Genomic DNA, 14306 nt, shown 5'->3' with positions numbered 1-14306 from the left:
ACCCACCTTAGCCCCGCAACTCAGAATTTATACACATATTCAAACTTTAGACATTACACACATGCTTTGTTCAGATTGTTAAACACATCGTTGAACACATAGCCCAGATTCTGTGTTTTTTTTGTAAATATCTGTTGTGGATATAATGCTGTGTTATACGGTCCACAGCAAGATAACGATATGCACACGCATTCGCACACAATTCTCCACACAGACATACTTGTTTCTCTATTCTGGCCAACTGGACCCTTCCAGCCAAATTGGCCTTTCCTGTTTCTTGTCGTCTCAGAAAAGACATGGTCGTGGAGTTGTAGCGTCTCAGTCTGTCGCCGCTTGTGGGTTCCCTCGTGTATGTTTCTCCTTCTATCTATCTCCCCTATTTCTCTCTCTGCCTTTCTTTTGGTCCCTCTTGTTCTCTGCCCAGCTCTCCCTTTGCTTCTTTTGTTTCTCTATTTCCTTTGCTTCCAATCTCTTTTTCTTCAAAACTCGTCCTCTTTCCAGCTCTTTCTGTCTTTCTCCCTCTTCCCAAGCTCAGTTCTGATTGAGGTACAGTACTGTATGCCAGCCGATTGCTGCCCCTCACTCTCTCCCATCAGTGATGGCTTGCTGCAGCATGCCACTCAGCATGTCGGCTGCTGAGCATGGGAGGCTCAGGCTTTTGCATTATATAATCATGTCCGCCTGCTGCTGCAGAGTTTAAGTCATGCAGAGTCTGAGCACCTTCTCCCAGCTCACTTTGTGAGAGTTGGTCCATCTGCATAGACGTGGATGTACAGCAGGATTTGGACGCGTTCAATTTCAATCCAATCAATTCTGGAGATGATACCAAGATACAGTTTGTGTACTGAAATGAAGACTGGCATTTTAAAGGTAATTTGAATACACAAACTGGATCTAAGGTTGTCCCGTTAACTGATTGAACTGAAGTTGAACGTCTTTCAGCACCACTCTACATACTTTTCATCTGCATTGAGCACAACCAGCAAGCCAGCGCAAAGAAATGGGCCATTTTACACATGTAGTCCTCGAAGCATTGCAGGGTTGAACAAAGAACCCTGCTGCCAGCGGATGCATCTGCAATGAGTCCTTCCTGTTGCCCTGCCTTCTGACTGTACAAATGCACCTTCAGATACTTATGAATCACACCAGGATTCATACAGATACACAGACTGCTACACCACAGAGGGAGATTGTATTGTCCTATCCCCAGATGCTTTAGATAACCCACACTGTCATGAACGTTATAGCGCGTGTGATAGCTTGTGTCCACTTGCTGATCGGATAAATATGCATGTTCAGTACAGTAAAGGCTTGATTTACACACTGGCATCTGAATCTACTCACCTGAAGGCCCTGTCTGTGTGTGCTTCGCACCCCAAAAACAGACAAAATGTTTGTGAAATGTGTTTCACTTACGTAGAAAAACAAAAATCACTTTATTTATTAATGATGGTAATTTCTCCTATGATTTCTTGTTGATTTTATAGTTACATCTGTGTCAGCACCTGGGAACTTTTCATCAAGAAAAAAATATTTAGAGCAACTTTCAACCGTTTTATTTTTGCCCAGGTCTACGATATATATACATATATATATATATATATATATATATATATATCTTAACATACAATACAATCTCATGAATTAACTCCCTCAGAGGTCTGGTGTTGCTCTGACATTAAGACCATGACCCATAAAAACAAAGGGCTCTCTGAACCCTGTCTCATGGATTAGGAAATGTGTCCCAGATGGAAATGAGATATCTATGTCTTATCTTTGTTCCCTTTTCTTTTTCTGTCTTCTCTCTGTCAGTATCTTGTCTTACTTCTGCCTCTTCCTGTTGTCTGAGACACAATCCATGAGTGTCTGTGTCTGTGTCATGCTGTGTTACCAGCCTTCACCCAACACTCCACCTCAAACACGTATTTCACATTTTGGAATGATGACATTGCCTGTGCTTGCTTTTTTTATTATGATATTAAAATTGTACAGCGACTCGTAAGGTAACCCTTTATCCTTTTCTCCATTTGTCTTTGTTTTTTCTCTTTTATCCAAACCTCCCCGCCCCACCTCTTCCTTTCCACGTTTGTCGTCATCTCCATTCTCTTTCTACATATCCCCCACTCATTGTCTCTTTTCCCAATCCGTCACATTGTCCCCTTCCCAATCTCACTATTCCTTTATCCCTCACACCTCTCTTCCCTTCCTCCCTCGCTTCTTGTGTGGGGTTTGCATTCCCCCAGGCAATGCTGGGTAAAGTAACAACAGAGACATCCAGGAAGAAGGATGTTGAGGAGGTTCAGAAACGCCACCGTCTCATCCCCATGGGACGCAAGATCTACGAGTTTTACAATGCTCCCATCGTCAAGTTCTGGTTTCATACGGTCAGTTTCTGCTTCGACAACCTCACAGACATACTCAGCTTCCTGCTGGCGCTGTCTGTTTACTGTGTTTCTGCAACAGCACCAATTGCTGCTTCCCTGTGGTTTGCTTTTACTTCCACAGTGCCAACATCATCATTAACCTCCTGTTCGGTCCTGTCATTACCCAGCTTTACTGGGTGGGAAAGTTTAAGAGCTACGGAGACTGATGGAAGCAATATAGCGAGAAAAGTACAGGGTAGCAAGAGAGAGAAAAGGATTGAATATCAAATACTTACAGTATAAACTCACACGGAACCCTCTGAGTAATGGTATAATGCTGCTGGATTAAACATTACAATAAGTAAATAATATTTGACTTAAACTTTATTTTTACAGTGTTCACATGTGTGTGAGTGTGTGTCCTTTCAACATCTGTAAACATCTGTATGGCACTGTTCATCTTGGTTTTATGACTTTAAGATGTCATTGATGTGTGCACAGTGACGGCCGGTGTGTGTGTGTAATGTTTGATAAAAGTTCACCTTTTGCTTCCCACATCCCGTCTTGGGCTCCTTCAATTTGCTTGCCCAGTGAAAGCATCTCTTCACATCACTGGCAGGGATTTCACTGTTTTTTTATGCTAAGAAAATATCTCGACTGCCTGTTGTTTCATCCCATTTTCCCTCTCCCTGGCAATTTAACCCCCCCGCCCACTCCCCTCCCAGTTTCTGCTCCTTCGTGCTCTACAGGTTAGATAAAAACACTCAACTGTGAATTCATCATTTGTATTCATGCTCTGCATCCACTGTAGAGCACTGCCCATGTTATGGTAATATTAGTCAAACCTGTCACACAAACCCACTGTGTGTGTGGGAGTAAATCAAGAAAACCCGGTCACACATTATTAAAATTGCTTAACCTGCCTACTTCAGCGGAATACTTGATATACTACCCCCATTTTTCAAATCAGCAGTTTAAATATGTTTAAGGCTTTCCTCCTCTTTTCAAATCACTGGAAATCTCTTAAGGTTATCAGAAATGTCAAATATGTCAGAGCCTGTGAATGTATTGATGTAAAAATTGATTTAGTGGTCAGGTTTACATTGTGACCAAAACTTCTTTATCTGGATTGTTATGAACGTGATGAGAACATGATGAGAAAAAACGAAAGTGGACAGCTGACACGGATTTAAATAAAAGCAGCCACAGGAGACACATAATGGACATTTTCAGGCCAAGTGTTGAGGTGTAAGAATCAGGTGTCTTGACATCAAATCTCTATTATCAGGTCTGATGAATTTATTAAAGGGAAAGTGTAATTAGGGTCATCCGATCACTAAATATACATTTAATTTGACCAGTTTCACACAAAATCCCCAAAAGCCTTTTCAGCCAATTTGTTTGCAGAGAATGAATTGAACATAATTGATATACAGAATGCTAATGTGAGCACAGTCTTAGATACCTACACAAACACACATACATAAATACACACAAGCATGTAACCATATATTTGTCTTGGCTGAACTCCCTCTGCTGCTGTTGTGTTTTTTCTGCAGATGGCATACGTGGGCTACCTCATGTTGTTCAACTATATTGTTCTGGTCAAGATGGACCTCTGGCCTTCTCCTCAAGAGTGGATTGTCATCGCTTACATTTTCACCAACGGCATTGAGAAGATGAGAGAGGTACAAATAGATCCCAGCAGTGGTTACATGCAAATGTGGGCAGCTCATCAACATAATTTAACTCAATAAGTTTTGTGGTCGAGGGCAGAGGATGTCATCCAATGTCTCAATAGCTCATAATAAATAGGGAAAACAACAATGGGGCCATTGAAGGTTAAGCATTGGCGAGGGGGGGCGGGCAGAAATGAAGGCATAGAGATGGCAAAACAAAGAAAGACACGAAGAAAATGCAGGCATGTGGCCATATGAGATTATCTAGTTCAGCCTCATCGTGTGGCGGTATTTGTACTGTAAGTGTATGAAATTCATTAATCATTGTGTCACATCATTCTCAGCTGAACAACAATGCCTCCTCAGACATTTTCTCTATGCTGTGATTAGTGAACTCATACTGCCCTCTAATGGTGATCATGATACAATGCATTGCTATTATTCCTTTCCTCGAGTTCAATCTCATTTTAGTCTTGCTTAAATTGTTGAACTTATGAACACCACTTTTGAGCTTTTTTCCACTTTTTCCTTTCTTTACTAATCTCCCTCCTCTCAGATCCTCATGTCAGAGCCTGGGAAGTTGTTACAGAAAGTGAAGGTGTGGCTTCAGGAGTACTGGAACATCACAGACCTCATGGCCATCCTCATATTCTCCGTCGGCATGGTTCTGCGTCTTCAGGAGCCGCCACTCATGAGCTACGGGCGGGTCATCTATTGCGTCAACATCATCTATTGGTACATCCGGCTGCTCGACATCTTTGGGGTGAACAAGTACCTGGGTCCCTATGTGATGATGATTGGCAAGATGGTGAGAGGTGGCAGCGGGTTTGGATATATACGTCTATTTGTCTTTATTTATTTGTTATCTACAGCATCAATGTCCATTATCTTCTCTTTATTTATGTCTGTCATTTACCTTCTGCCTTCATTCAGCATGATCTATACTGATTATTAAGGTTTATTTATTTAAAGGTTTAATGATCAGGGACAATGCACATTAATAAAGGATTTTAACAAATGTAAACATGCCAGAATTAGCCAAAAGGCTATTTTACATCTGCTGTCCCTGGACTGATGTTGAGTAGTCACCCTAAAAGAATAGGTTGACTGAGTCCCATGAATACGTTGACTGAGTCCCATGAATACAAAAGGTTGACTGAGTCCCATGATTACAAAGGTTTAATTTGTATGTGGTGTGCAGGTGTAATCAAAACCTTATTGTTTGATCTGAAAGAGCATCAGATCAGATCCACTGATACATAGGTTTCAACATGAAGACACAACTAGAGCGCAGATCAAAGGCCCAAATCTGTGTCTGTCTGATGTTTGACTGTCTTTGACATCGGTTGTGTACCAATGGACACAAACTCTCTTTGATATGAAAATCAGCAATTAGTGAGAGAGACAGAGAGAAGGAGAGATTTAGATTAGCATTCGGTGGTAATTAGCATGTATGATGTTGCAGCAAGATAAGACGAATTGAAGTCAAAGCCATTCAGAGAAATGAGGGAAATAGAAAAGCCACATTTAAAATACAATAGAAAACTGCAGTAACAGCATACTTTCAGACTTTTTATTCCACTAACATAATAGGATGCTTTTCATCTGTCTTTCTGAAAAACTGAAAGGTTTTATACAGCCAAATGGGTATAAACCTCATGATTTTGTGATTAGAATGACAAACTATAGCTCCAATCTGTTTTTAAAAGTGAGACTATGTTTAAGTTATGTGTCAAGTTTTCATAAAAGCACATGAATGACTCCCTTAATGCACAAAAACATGTGTGTAACACAAGCCAGTTGAATATAAATTGGCCTGAGGGGAGGGTGTCTCACGTTCCAGTGCTGTAACTTTCTTAATCACTTTAGGATTAACCTAAATTAAATTCACTGTAAATATTGAGTTTAGGTTTCATTTCAGAACAAATTGAACTGCAGTTCGATTGACCAACCAAGACTTTTGGAGAGATCGCAAACTGCAAATGCAGACCATCATTCATCAAACTTCTCCAGCTGTGACAGTGTTACAGACCAACAATCTCCCTTTCTGTTCTCCTGGTTTATTTCATTACTGCTTTCTTCATTCCTTTCTATAAACATTGTATTCTCACTGTTTTTCTTTTTTTTCTCTCTTTTTTAACTTCTTACCCCTTCCATTCCCCTTCTTTGCAATCCTCCTCTACCCCCTTCTGTCTGTCAGATGATCGACATGATGTATTTTGTGATAATCATGTTGGTGGTGCTGATGAGTTTCGGGGTGGCGCGGCAGGCCATCCTCAACCCTAACGAAGACCCATCTTGGATGCTAGCGAGGAACATCTTCTTCATGCCTTACTGGATGATCTATGGAGAGGTGTTTGCCGACCAGATTGACCGTAAGTTCAGGGCCAACGTGTCAGAGCTTTTGAGTAAACTTTGTTTGTGTTAATTCATGGGAGAATAGTTCCTGACTCTGAAGAGGAATACACATTTATCTCAGCGCAGTTACGTTAAAGTTTTCAGTCATTCCTCCACAGGTTGTTACATTGCCGGAAGATGCCTTCTCATAACACATATATATTAAAACACTACACTACAAATAGATTAATGGAAATGTTTTTATGCCTCAATATCTGCGTTATTTCTGCCAGGTAACTTAGCTTCCTATATCAGGACATTCATTTTAATGTTAGTTTGTCTTGATCTTTGGTGTTTGGTGTTTATATTAATTTATCTGATGTAGAGAAAGTGATGACTCAATAAATCAAACATAGACTGTGAGCAGCGTCCATGAGAAAATGTCTTGACAGAGTGTATTTGTGTACTGTTCTGTTGTCCATATGTATGGTACTATATATGATGCTGTGTACAGAGTGTGAGGAGTGGCCCAAAGAGAAGAGATCTGAAATAATGTTTTTATTCTTTGTTTCAGATATGCATAGTAGGAAGTTACAGCACAGGCTGAATGAAAAACTCTGGCCGGTCGAAAATTACTTTCGAACTCACGGAAGCTGGCGTAGTAATGGTGCTTTCCACACTGCCCAGTACAGTCAAAACAGTAAATTTATAGCTATAGACCTCAATTTAACCACATTTACCTATCCCACCTCTCCTTCATCATCCTCACATTCCCATGTCATGCCCACCCTTACCACCAGAGGCCACTTGAGACACAAGTGTGCATGCGGCTCCACGCTTGTAAGGCTAAAGTTGCCCTCATGTGTTTGGTCAGCTACTGTATCTGCATCATTTTCTGTAAATACCAGAAACTAGTTTAAGAGAATATGTTTATGAAGTGTATGGAGGCCTGATTCAATGGCTGCAAATCTTCTCCAAATATTTAACTGACTAAATTGTAGCTCGACCTAAGACCACATCCTGTAAGCAACTTTACCCTGGCTAATTTTGGCACTGGCTGGCAAATGACTGTTACATGGCAGCAGCACTCTTCAAATGTGTCCTAATTTTTTGTGGTCTTTGTTCTGGTCAGTTGTGTTAAGTTGAAAACATCAAGAGGAATTATCAAAGTTTTAAACTTTGATATCATTTTGATGTCTTTCTACCATTTTGTTTTTTAACTTCTAATCAGCATCATTTGAAGGAGTGACCCTGCCATGTCAACATCATCTGTCACATAAACCATATCACCCTCCCTTTATGCTGGCTCAGCTTCTCAGTGAAGCTACTGCAACACTGCCAAAATATTTATACCAAATATATAGCCATCATTAACATAAGTAAGCATTAAAAGTTACATATGTTACAACACATATCTGGACCAGAACATATTTATCAGCCACCTTTCTTCATCTGTAATCTGTTTTTTCACGTGGTTCAGTTGTCAGAGTTTTTAATCCAAATTATTTGAAGGTAAAATATTGAAAATAGAAAAAATTACTTCAGTTCTCTGTCTTTGGGCTGCATTGTGTGAAACAATTGAACATCAAGCAACGATGAGCATGATGAGAATGAATCTCAAAGGCAAACAAACCAAGAACAAACGCTGAATGTTCCCCACAGATAATCCACAGCAACTGAACCATCACAGATGGAAAAAACATACTATGTATCCTAAATGCATTTTCAAATGATTCAAAGCAATCAACCATTGCTGAATGAAGCTATAGCACACATATGTGACAATATATTTTAAACATTCAAGACATGTTTAAATATATTGGGGACACAGTTTGCGTTGATACATGATGAATGTATTTTTTTTCTGTATTTTGTTTTCAGATGCACATTTCTGGACATGAGCCCCTATCATTATAGTATTCACTATTTCCAGTCCCACAATAAGAAGAGATGCATAAACTAACTTATGCTTCTTGTTTGTTTGCAAAATATGTTGCTATGAATTTTATTTGGTATTTTCAGGTCTGCTCGTCTCTTTGTTTGTTGTCATCGTCTTTACGTGTACAGTATGTGCTAAATGTTTCATGTTTTTTCATGTTTATTATAATTTGTTGAATTTATTTTAATTTGTCATTTCTCTTAATCATATATGTTATGTCTATGTGTGTCTGCATGTCCTTTGTTGTGCATCTACAAATATTATAGATGATTGATTCAATCTACAGGCATACTTACCTCGGATTAACTTGTGCGTGTGTGTGTATGTGTTTGTATGTTTTGCGGCGTTGTGCAGCGCCCTGTGGGCAGAACATAACCACAGAGGATGGAGTGGTGGTGAGCCTGCCTCCCTGTAAGACAGGCGCTTGGATTGTCCCGGCCATCATGGCCTGCTATCTGCTGGTGGCCAACATACTGCTGGTCAATCTACTCATAGCTGTGTTCAAGTACGTAACTTCTCATCTAACCATCATCTAACCATTAATCATTACTTTACACACTCTTCAGGGCCTGAAACACACATATAGGCAAAAATGATGACAAATCACTTCCTTCTGTCCTTGCACACCATCACAAAACAGCTGAGCCATGCAGGTTATTACTAAGGTATTACCTGTAGGAGCATCTTTCATTTTTACTGTTTTACATGAGGTAGACATAATAATTGTCTTTCAAACTTTTTTTAAGATTTGTGAAAGAAAGAGAGATGACAGTAGTTGCCATTTGGACTGGTGTTAAGCCATTCATTAGAGGGTGGTAGCAAATTATATTAACAGAAAGGGTTGATGCTTTTTCCATGATGATCTGTCTGTGTGCTTCTGAATAATCTATGTAGTAAAGACAATTATCCTCTTCTTCATGTTTGACAGGACAATTAACAAGAAGTACATATAGGAATAACAGTAGTTAAATTGAAGGTTTAATCACATTACACATTTACAGCAGCCATTTATTGTGTTGACTGTTGCATTTATTTCTGTCTCAACATTCTCACAGTGTCTTATCTTGACTCTGCAGTGTAGCGCTATGCTATAAGTGAACAAATCAGTCCATTAACCATTCAGTCAGCATACAATACAATGTACAGTTCACCCCCAATGAATTTATGTCATTAATTTAAGCTTTCAACTGGTGTAATCTCTCTTGGTTGCTGTGGCATATCTGTCTGTGATTGTCCATCATCTTAGTAATACATTCTTCGAGGTGAAGTCCATCTCCAACCAGGTCTGGAAGTTCCAGCGTTACCAGCTCATTATGACCTTCCATGAGCGTCCAGTCCTTCCTCCACCCCTCATCATCTTCAGTCACATAACTATGGTACTAAAGCACCTGTGTTGTCGCTGGCGCAAGCATGACGATGACGAGAGGGACTATGGACTGAGTGAGTGGCATGAACAAGCAAGAGTGATGAGTTGTACTGTTGTGGTAGTAAAATGACATGCAGTTTAGGCTTTAACCCAAGTTAACGATGGCATTTACAAGACTCTGTTTTTATTGTTATGACAGTGTTGTTTATCCAGATCACAGAACCATTTCTAAAAAGTTAACATTGTGTAATTTGAAACATCTGCTATCGATCAAACAGTTCAGTACAATACTGTAATATTATCACCTTTAAACTCTACCATCCACAGAGCTTTTCATCACAGAGGATGAGCTGAAGAAAGTGCACGACTTTGAGGAGCAGTGCATTGAAGAGTACTTCAGAGAGAAAGATGATCGATTCCACTCTTCTAATGACGAGAGGATCAGAGTCACTTCTGAAAGGTCAGACATAGCTACACAGAAAACTTGTGTCTATGGAAGATTTGTATATCACTCAGTACAATACTCTGTCCACCAAAAACATTAGACAAAGGAAGTGACAGAACCAAAATATAACAAACAATAGTGATGCAATAGACATTTCATACAATGTCTGAAATGTTTTCATGATTTTCTTTTCTCGGTGATGAGCAGGAGACCAACATATTGCAACTATAAACAAAAGCGTACTGAGACAACTGATTCACTGGTCTGACAAACACATAAGCTGCATGAATTATTATGAAATGCACACAGCAGAAGTGGACATTGATTGTCTGTATGGGTCACACACTGGACAAAAAATGAGCGACCAATTATTGCCATCCTAGACCACCAGCTTTAATATGTGGTGTCAGTGAACTAAGTGGATAGGTTACTATAGTATTAACATTCAGATAACTAGATAGATAGATTAACTGTGCATTGTTTTTCTCATTGAACACATGCTGTTGTCATTTGTGTTCCTGGAAAAATGTATTTTGTGTTGCTGGAGCAATGCAGCAATTTTGGCTTATTTTCTGTATTTCTTTGTGTAATTACTGTGTATTTTTAAAAGCAGTTCATATGCTGTTGATTTGTATTTATTATGCGTTTTCTATGTGTTTTTATTATGTTTTTTGTTTTTTTTAATCATCGGGTTGCACTCTCAGCCATCATTTTCCCCTGCTATTCGTTCCTCTTCAGTGCATTTAATGTATTTTTTGTCCTTTCTTCGCCTCACTGTGTCAGGGTGGAGAACATGGCGATGCGTCTGGAGGAAGTCAATGAGAGGGAACACTTCATGAAGGCCTCACTGCAGACTGTTGACATTCGTCTGGCCCAGATGGAGGACCTGATTGGACGAATTGCCGTAGCGCTGGAGCGTGTGACAGGTGTTGAGCGTGGGGAGGTCAACAAAGTACGGTCACGGACGTCATCTGACTGCACGGACTCGGCATACATCCTCCGCCAGGGTGAATGCCCTGAAGCTGCGTACATCCTTCGTCAAAGCAGCTTCAACAGCACAGAAGGGGCCTACCGCCTGCAGGAGGCACTGGAGGGAACAGCTGAGGGCTCCATGTCCCCTCCTTCTCCTACTAGCCTGGCTACACGGACAAGGAGTCACTCATTTTATGTTGGAGGTGGTCGTGGTGGTGGTGAACGTGCAAGTAGAGCTGAACGAGCTGAGAGCTTCTTCAAAGAACGCTCACTTAGTCTCCACCGAGCCAACAGCTCACAATCAGTGTCTTCAGGTGCCGCCCCCAAGGAGTCTAAGCCCCTCCCCCTGGCGACGCTGTCGGTCTCCCAGCAGCACCGTCCATCATCATGCATTGATATCTATGTCTCAACTTCTGAGGAGGTGGGGCCTGCAGAGGTCTTTCTGGATCCTCTCCGTATGGTCCCACCACTCCAGAGAGACTCCTCGCTGCAGTCAGATATCATGGAGACGGTGCTGCCGGGAGGCCGGGACTTCAGCAGCGCTGCCACCAGTGGTTTGGGCGACAGGCACTCGGAGGGCGGCGGCGCTGGCAGCAGCGGAACAGCCGGAGCCATGTTTGACGATAGCGCAGCTGCTGACTTGTCATTATGCTCAGCCCACCTCTTACCAGACACCACCTTACCTCCTTGGGACATGGAACCATCCCCACCTCCCTCAGCCGGGCTGCTCGAGCGCTCCAAGAGCAGCCGCTACCTCTCTACAGCAGGCACAGCTTTCCTGGATGAGCCTCCTTTGGTCAAGTCCCACAGCCTCATGTTCACACCAAGAGGCTGCTACGGTGGACTTGGGGCAGCAGGAGTCCAGGTAAAAGCTGCAGAGTACACCAGCATCACTGACTGCATCGATATACGCTGCGTCTCAGCTCCATACACCCCTGCAGAACGCTCACACTCCCCAGGAGGATCCACCTCATTCCCCTTTGATAAACCGTCAGACATTAGCTCCTCTCACCCAGAGAGAGAGGCAGAGCTTAGTCACACAGAGTCTGATCCAGAGGACCTTGAGGACCTGATTCCAGCCCCTGATACCCCTCGTCTAGGGGGCCTTGGTGGGCCCAGCGGGGCCCCCCTCTGCTCCCCCTTCTCCAAGCTGGAGCGAGCAAACAGCTGCTCTTCAGATGACTCCCATCCTTCGCTCACGCTGGCCCCTCCGCACCGGAAGAGCCTGTCGGTGAGTGAGAGGATGGAGAGGGGGCCAGGTCTGGGGGCAGACAGGGGGCCTGGGCCGGGGGGACGGGGTCTGGCAGGAACCAGAAACCCCTTCCTCAGGAGCAAGGCTGGTTCACGGCCTGAAACAGCCAAAACTGACAGCCTCTCCATGAGGAAGCTGGCTACTCCATCAGCTTTCCGCAGCTTTGATAGACAGAACTACACGTGACAAGGACACTGGTCAGCACACTCACACACTGACAGGACCAGGGAAGAAAAATGAAAGGGCAGTGAGCAAAAAGTGAGAACAGGGTGAAGTTGCCCAAAGAGCTTGATCTATACCAGATCTACTGGGGTTTTTTTCACTTATGTTTTAGGTTAGTAAAGGTGATAAAAGTTGATTCATAGTCAGTGCTGGAGGGCAACTTTACCCTGGATGAGGAAACAGGGGGATGGGAGATGTTGGGGTACTACTGTACACCTGTCAAAAACAAAGAGCTATGACTCTAGACTAGTTTTTACCTCCTCTTGTAGCTAAGTAAATCTCAATGGGGTGTTACGGCAATGGAAGGTGTATTTGTACTGTATGTCTTCCACCCACCACCTTTTACGTCAAGTAGACATCTGTCACGTGTTACATCACATATCAATCACTTTAGTCAATGAAAGTATACTGTTACTCTTAGCTGCATTATATGATAGAAACTGTCGGGTCTGAGAGACAAAGAGAGAAAAGAAAAAAACATCCACCTCATTTTGTCTTAGCACGGAAATCATTAATGTCACTCAAGCTTTGCTTGATATACAATTTCCACTCTTCATATAATCCACCCTGTAATACCCGAGCACTAGCAAACAGAAAGAAGTTTATCTTTCTGGCTGCTTCATAAAGTGAAGTGTTTGAAACCAGTGTGAACTATTTCACCTCTTGGTTGCACTGGAAATGATTGCTGTAACATGGCAACAACTTACCTCTAGACACACAAATACACCTTTTTTTTCATTTTTCAAAGGAATATCACCTCTGTCTTTTGTTGGCATATTTTATCAGAGTTTTGTCTGTAAACCAAGATGACATCTACAAAACTTTTTTGTATTTTTTTATGATTCAGCTCAGCTAGAAACAGAAAGCAGTGTTTAAACAGTCAAAAGGTAATTTCTTCATCATGTGTCTCCAGTCATGGCTGTCGATTATCAGCAACCTGTATCTGCAGTGACTGGAGCAGTAAACACTTGGGTTAATTAGCCACGTGATAAGAGTGAGAAGCAATGTGAGGGAGAAAATGTGACATGAAGACTGAGATTAGTGAGTGATAGTATCCAGTGTTTTGTAGCTCGTGCTCAGGGCATAGCACTGCATCGAGACATGGCTCCATAACAGGAAACATTGCTTTGAAAGCTGATGCATAAAGAAGGAAAGGAGGTAGAAGAGTTATATGAAGTGTGTGTAGACATTCACATGCATATTTACATGTCTACTACACACACACACACACACACACTCACACATACATGGTCGAGGAATCTCACATAATTTCTGACCTGATCCCAGAGAGCTTTATCAAGTGCAATTGCAAAAAATGGGGGCAAGAGGGCGCCATGAGCCTATTTCAGAAGCAAGGATTTCTGGGTGAACCTGAGGTGAACCTTCTTTGCCTGTACCTGACACCAAAAATCATTCCACTCGATGAATCATTGCTCTCTTGCAACCCAGCGCTCCTCCTTCAGGTTTTAGCAGTGGCATATTCTTGAAATGGTTTTTACATCCACAACTAATGGATCCGTCCTTCATCTATTCCTTAACTGTCATTCATCAGCTTTTCTCCTTTTTTTTCTTAATTGTATTCAAAGCCAGCCACTGCAAAAGGAAACTTTAAAAGATAGCAATTGCCTGATGACTAAGCCCATTAAAATCATACACAAATCAATAAGAGGATGCTGAGCATTTTCAGTTAAGAGCTAATTTAACTTTTTAAAAAGCTTCAAAATAAGCTGC

General features: G+C 41.7%; 1 protein-coding gene across 1 annotated transcript in view; it reads left to right on the top strand.

Moving 5' to 3' along the window:
- The window catches only part of trpm3 (transient receptor potential cation channel, subfamily M, member 3), a 124136-nt gene extending 111597 nt beyond the window's left edge, over positions 1-12539 (top strand). The window contains exons 19-27 of the mRNA XM_053325840.1: positions 2244-2384; positions 3923-4051; positions 4599-4850; positions 6243-6417; positions 6954-7079; positions 8673-8823; positions 9565-9758; positions 10012-10144; positions 10913-12539. Coding sequence (XP_053181815.1) covers positions 2244-2384; positions 3923-4051; positions 4599-4850; positions 6243-6417; positions 6954-7079; positions 8673-8823; positions 9565-9758; positions 10012-10144; positions 10913-12539 — 2928 coding nt within the window. The remainder of the gene's footprint in view (positions 1-2243; positions 2385-3922; positions 4052-4598; positions 4851-6242; positions 6418-6953; positions 7080-8672; positions 8824-9564; positions 9759-10011; positions 10145-10912) is intronic.
- The last annotated feature ends 1767 nt before the right edge of the window (positions 12540-14306 follow it).

The sequence above is a fragment of the Scomber japonicus genome, chromosome 9 (genome assembly GCF_027409825.1).
Source record: "Scomber japonicus isolate fScoJap1 chromosome 9, fScoJap1.pri, whole genome shotgun sequence".
NCBI classification, from domain to species: Eukaryota; Metazoa; Chordata; class Actinopteri; order Scombriformes; family Scombridae; genus Scomber; species Scomber japonicus.
This window is presented reverse-complemented; position numbering and strand designations above follow the sequence as displayed.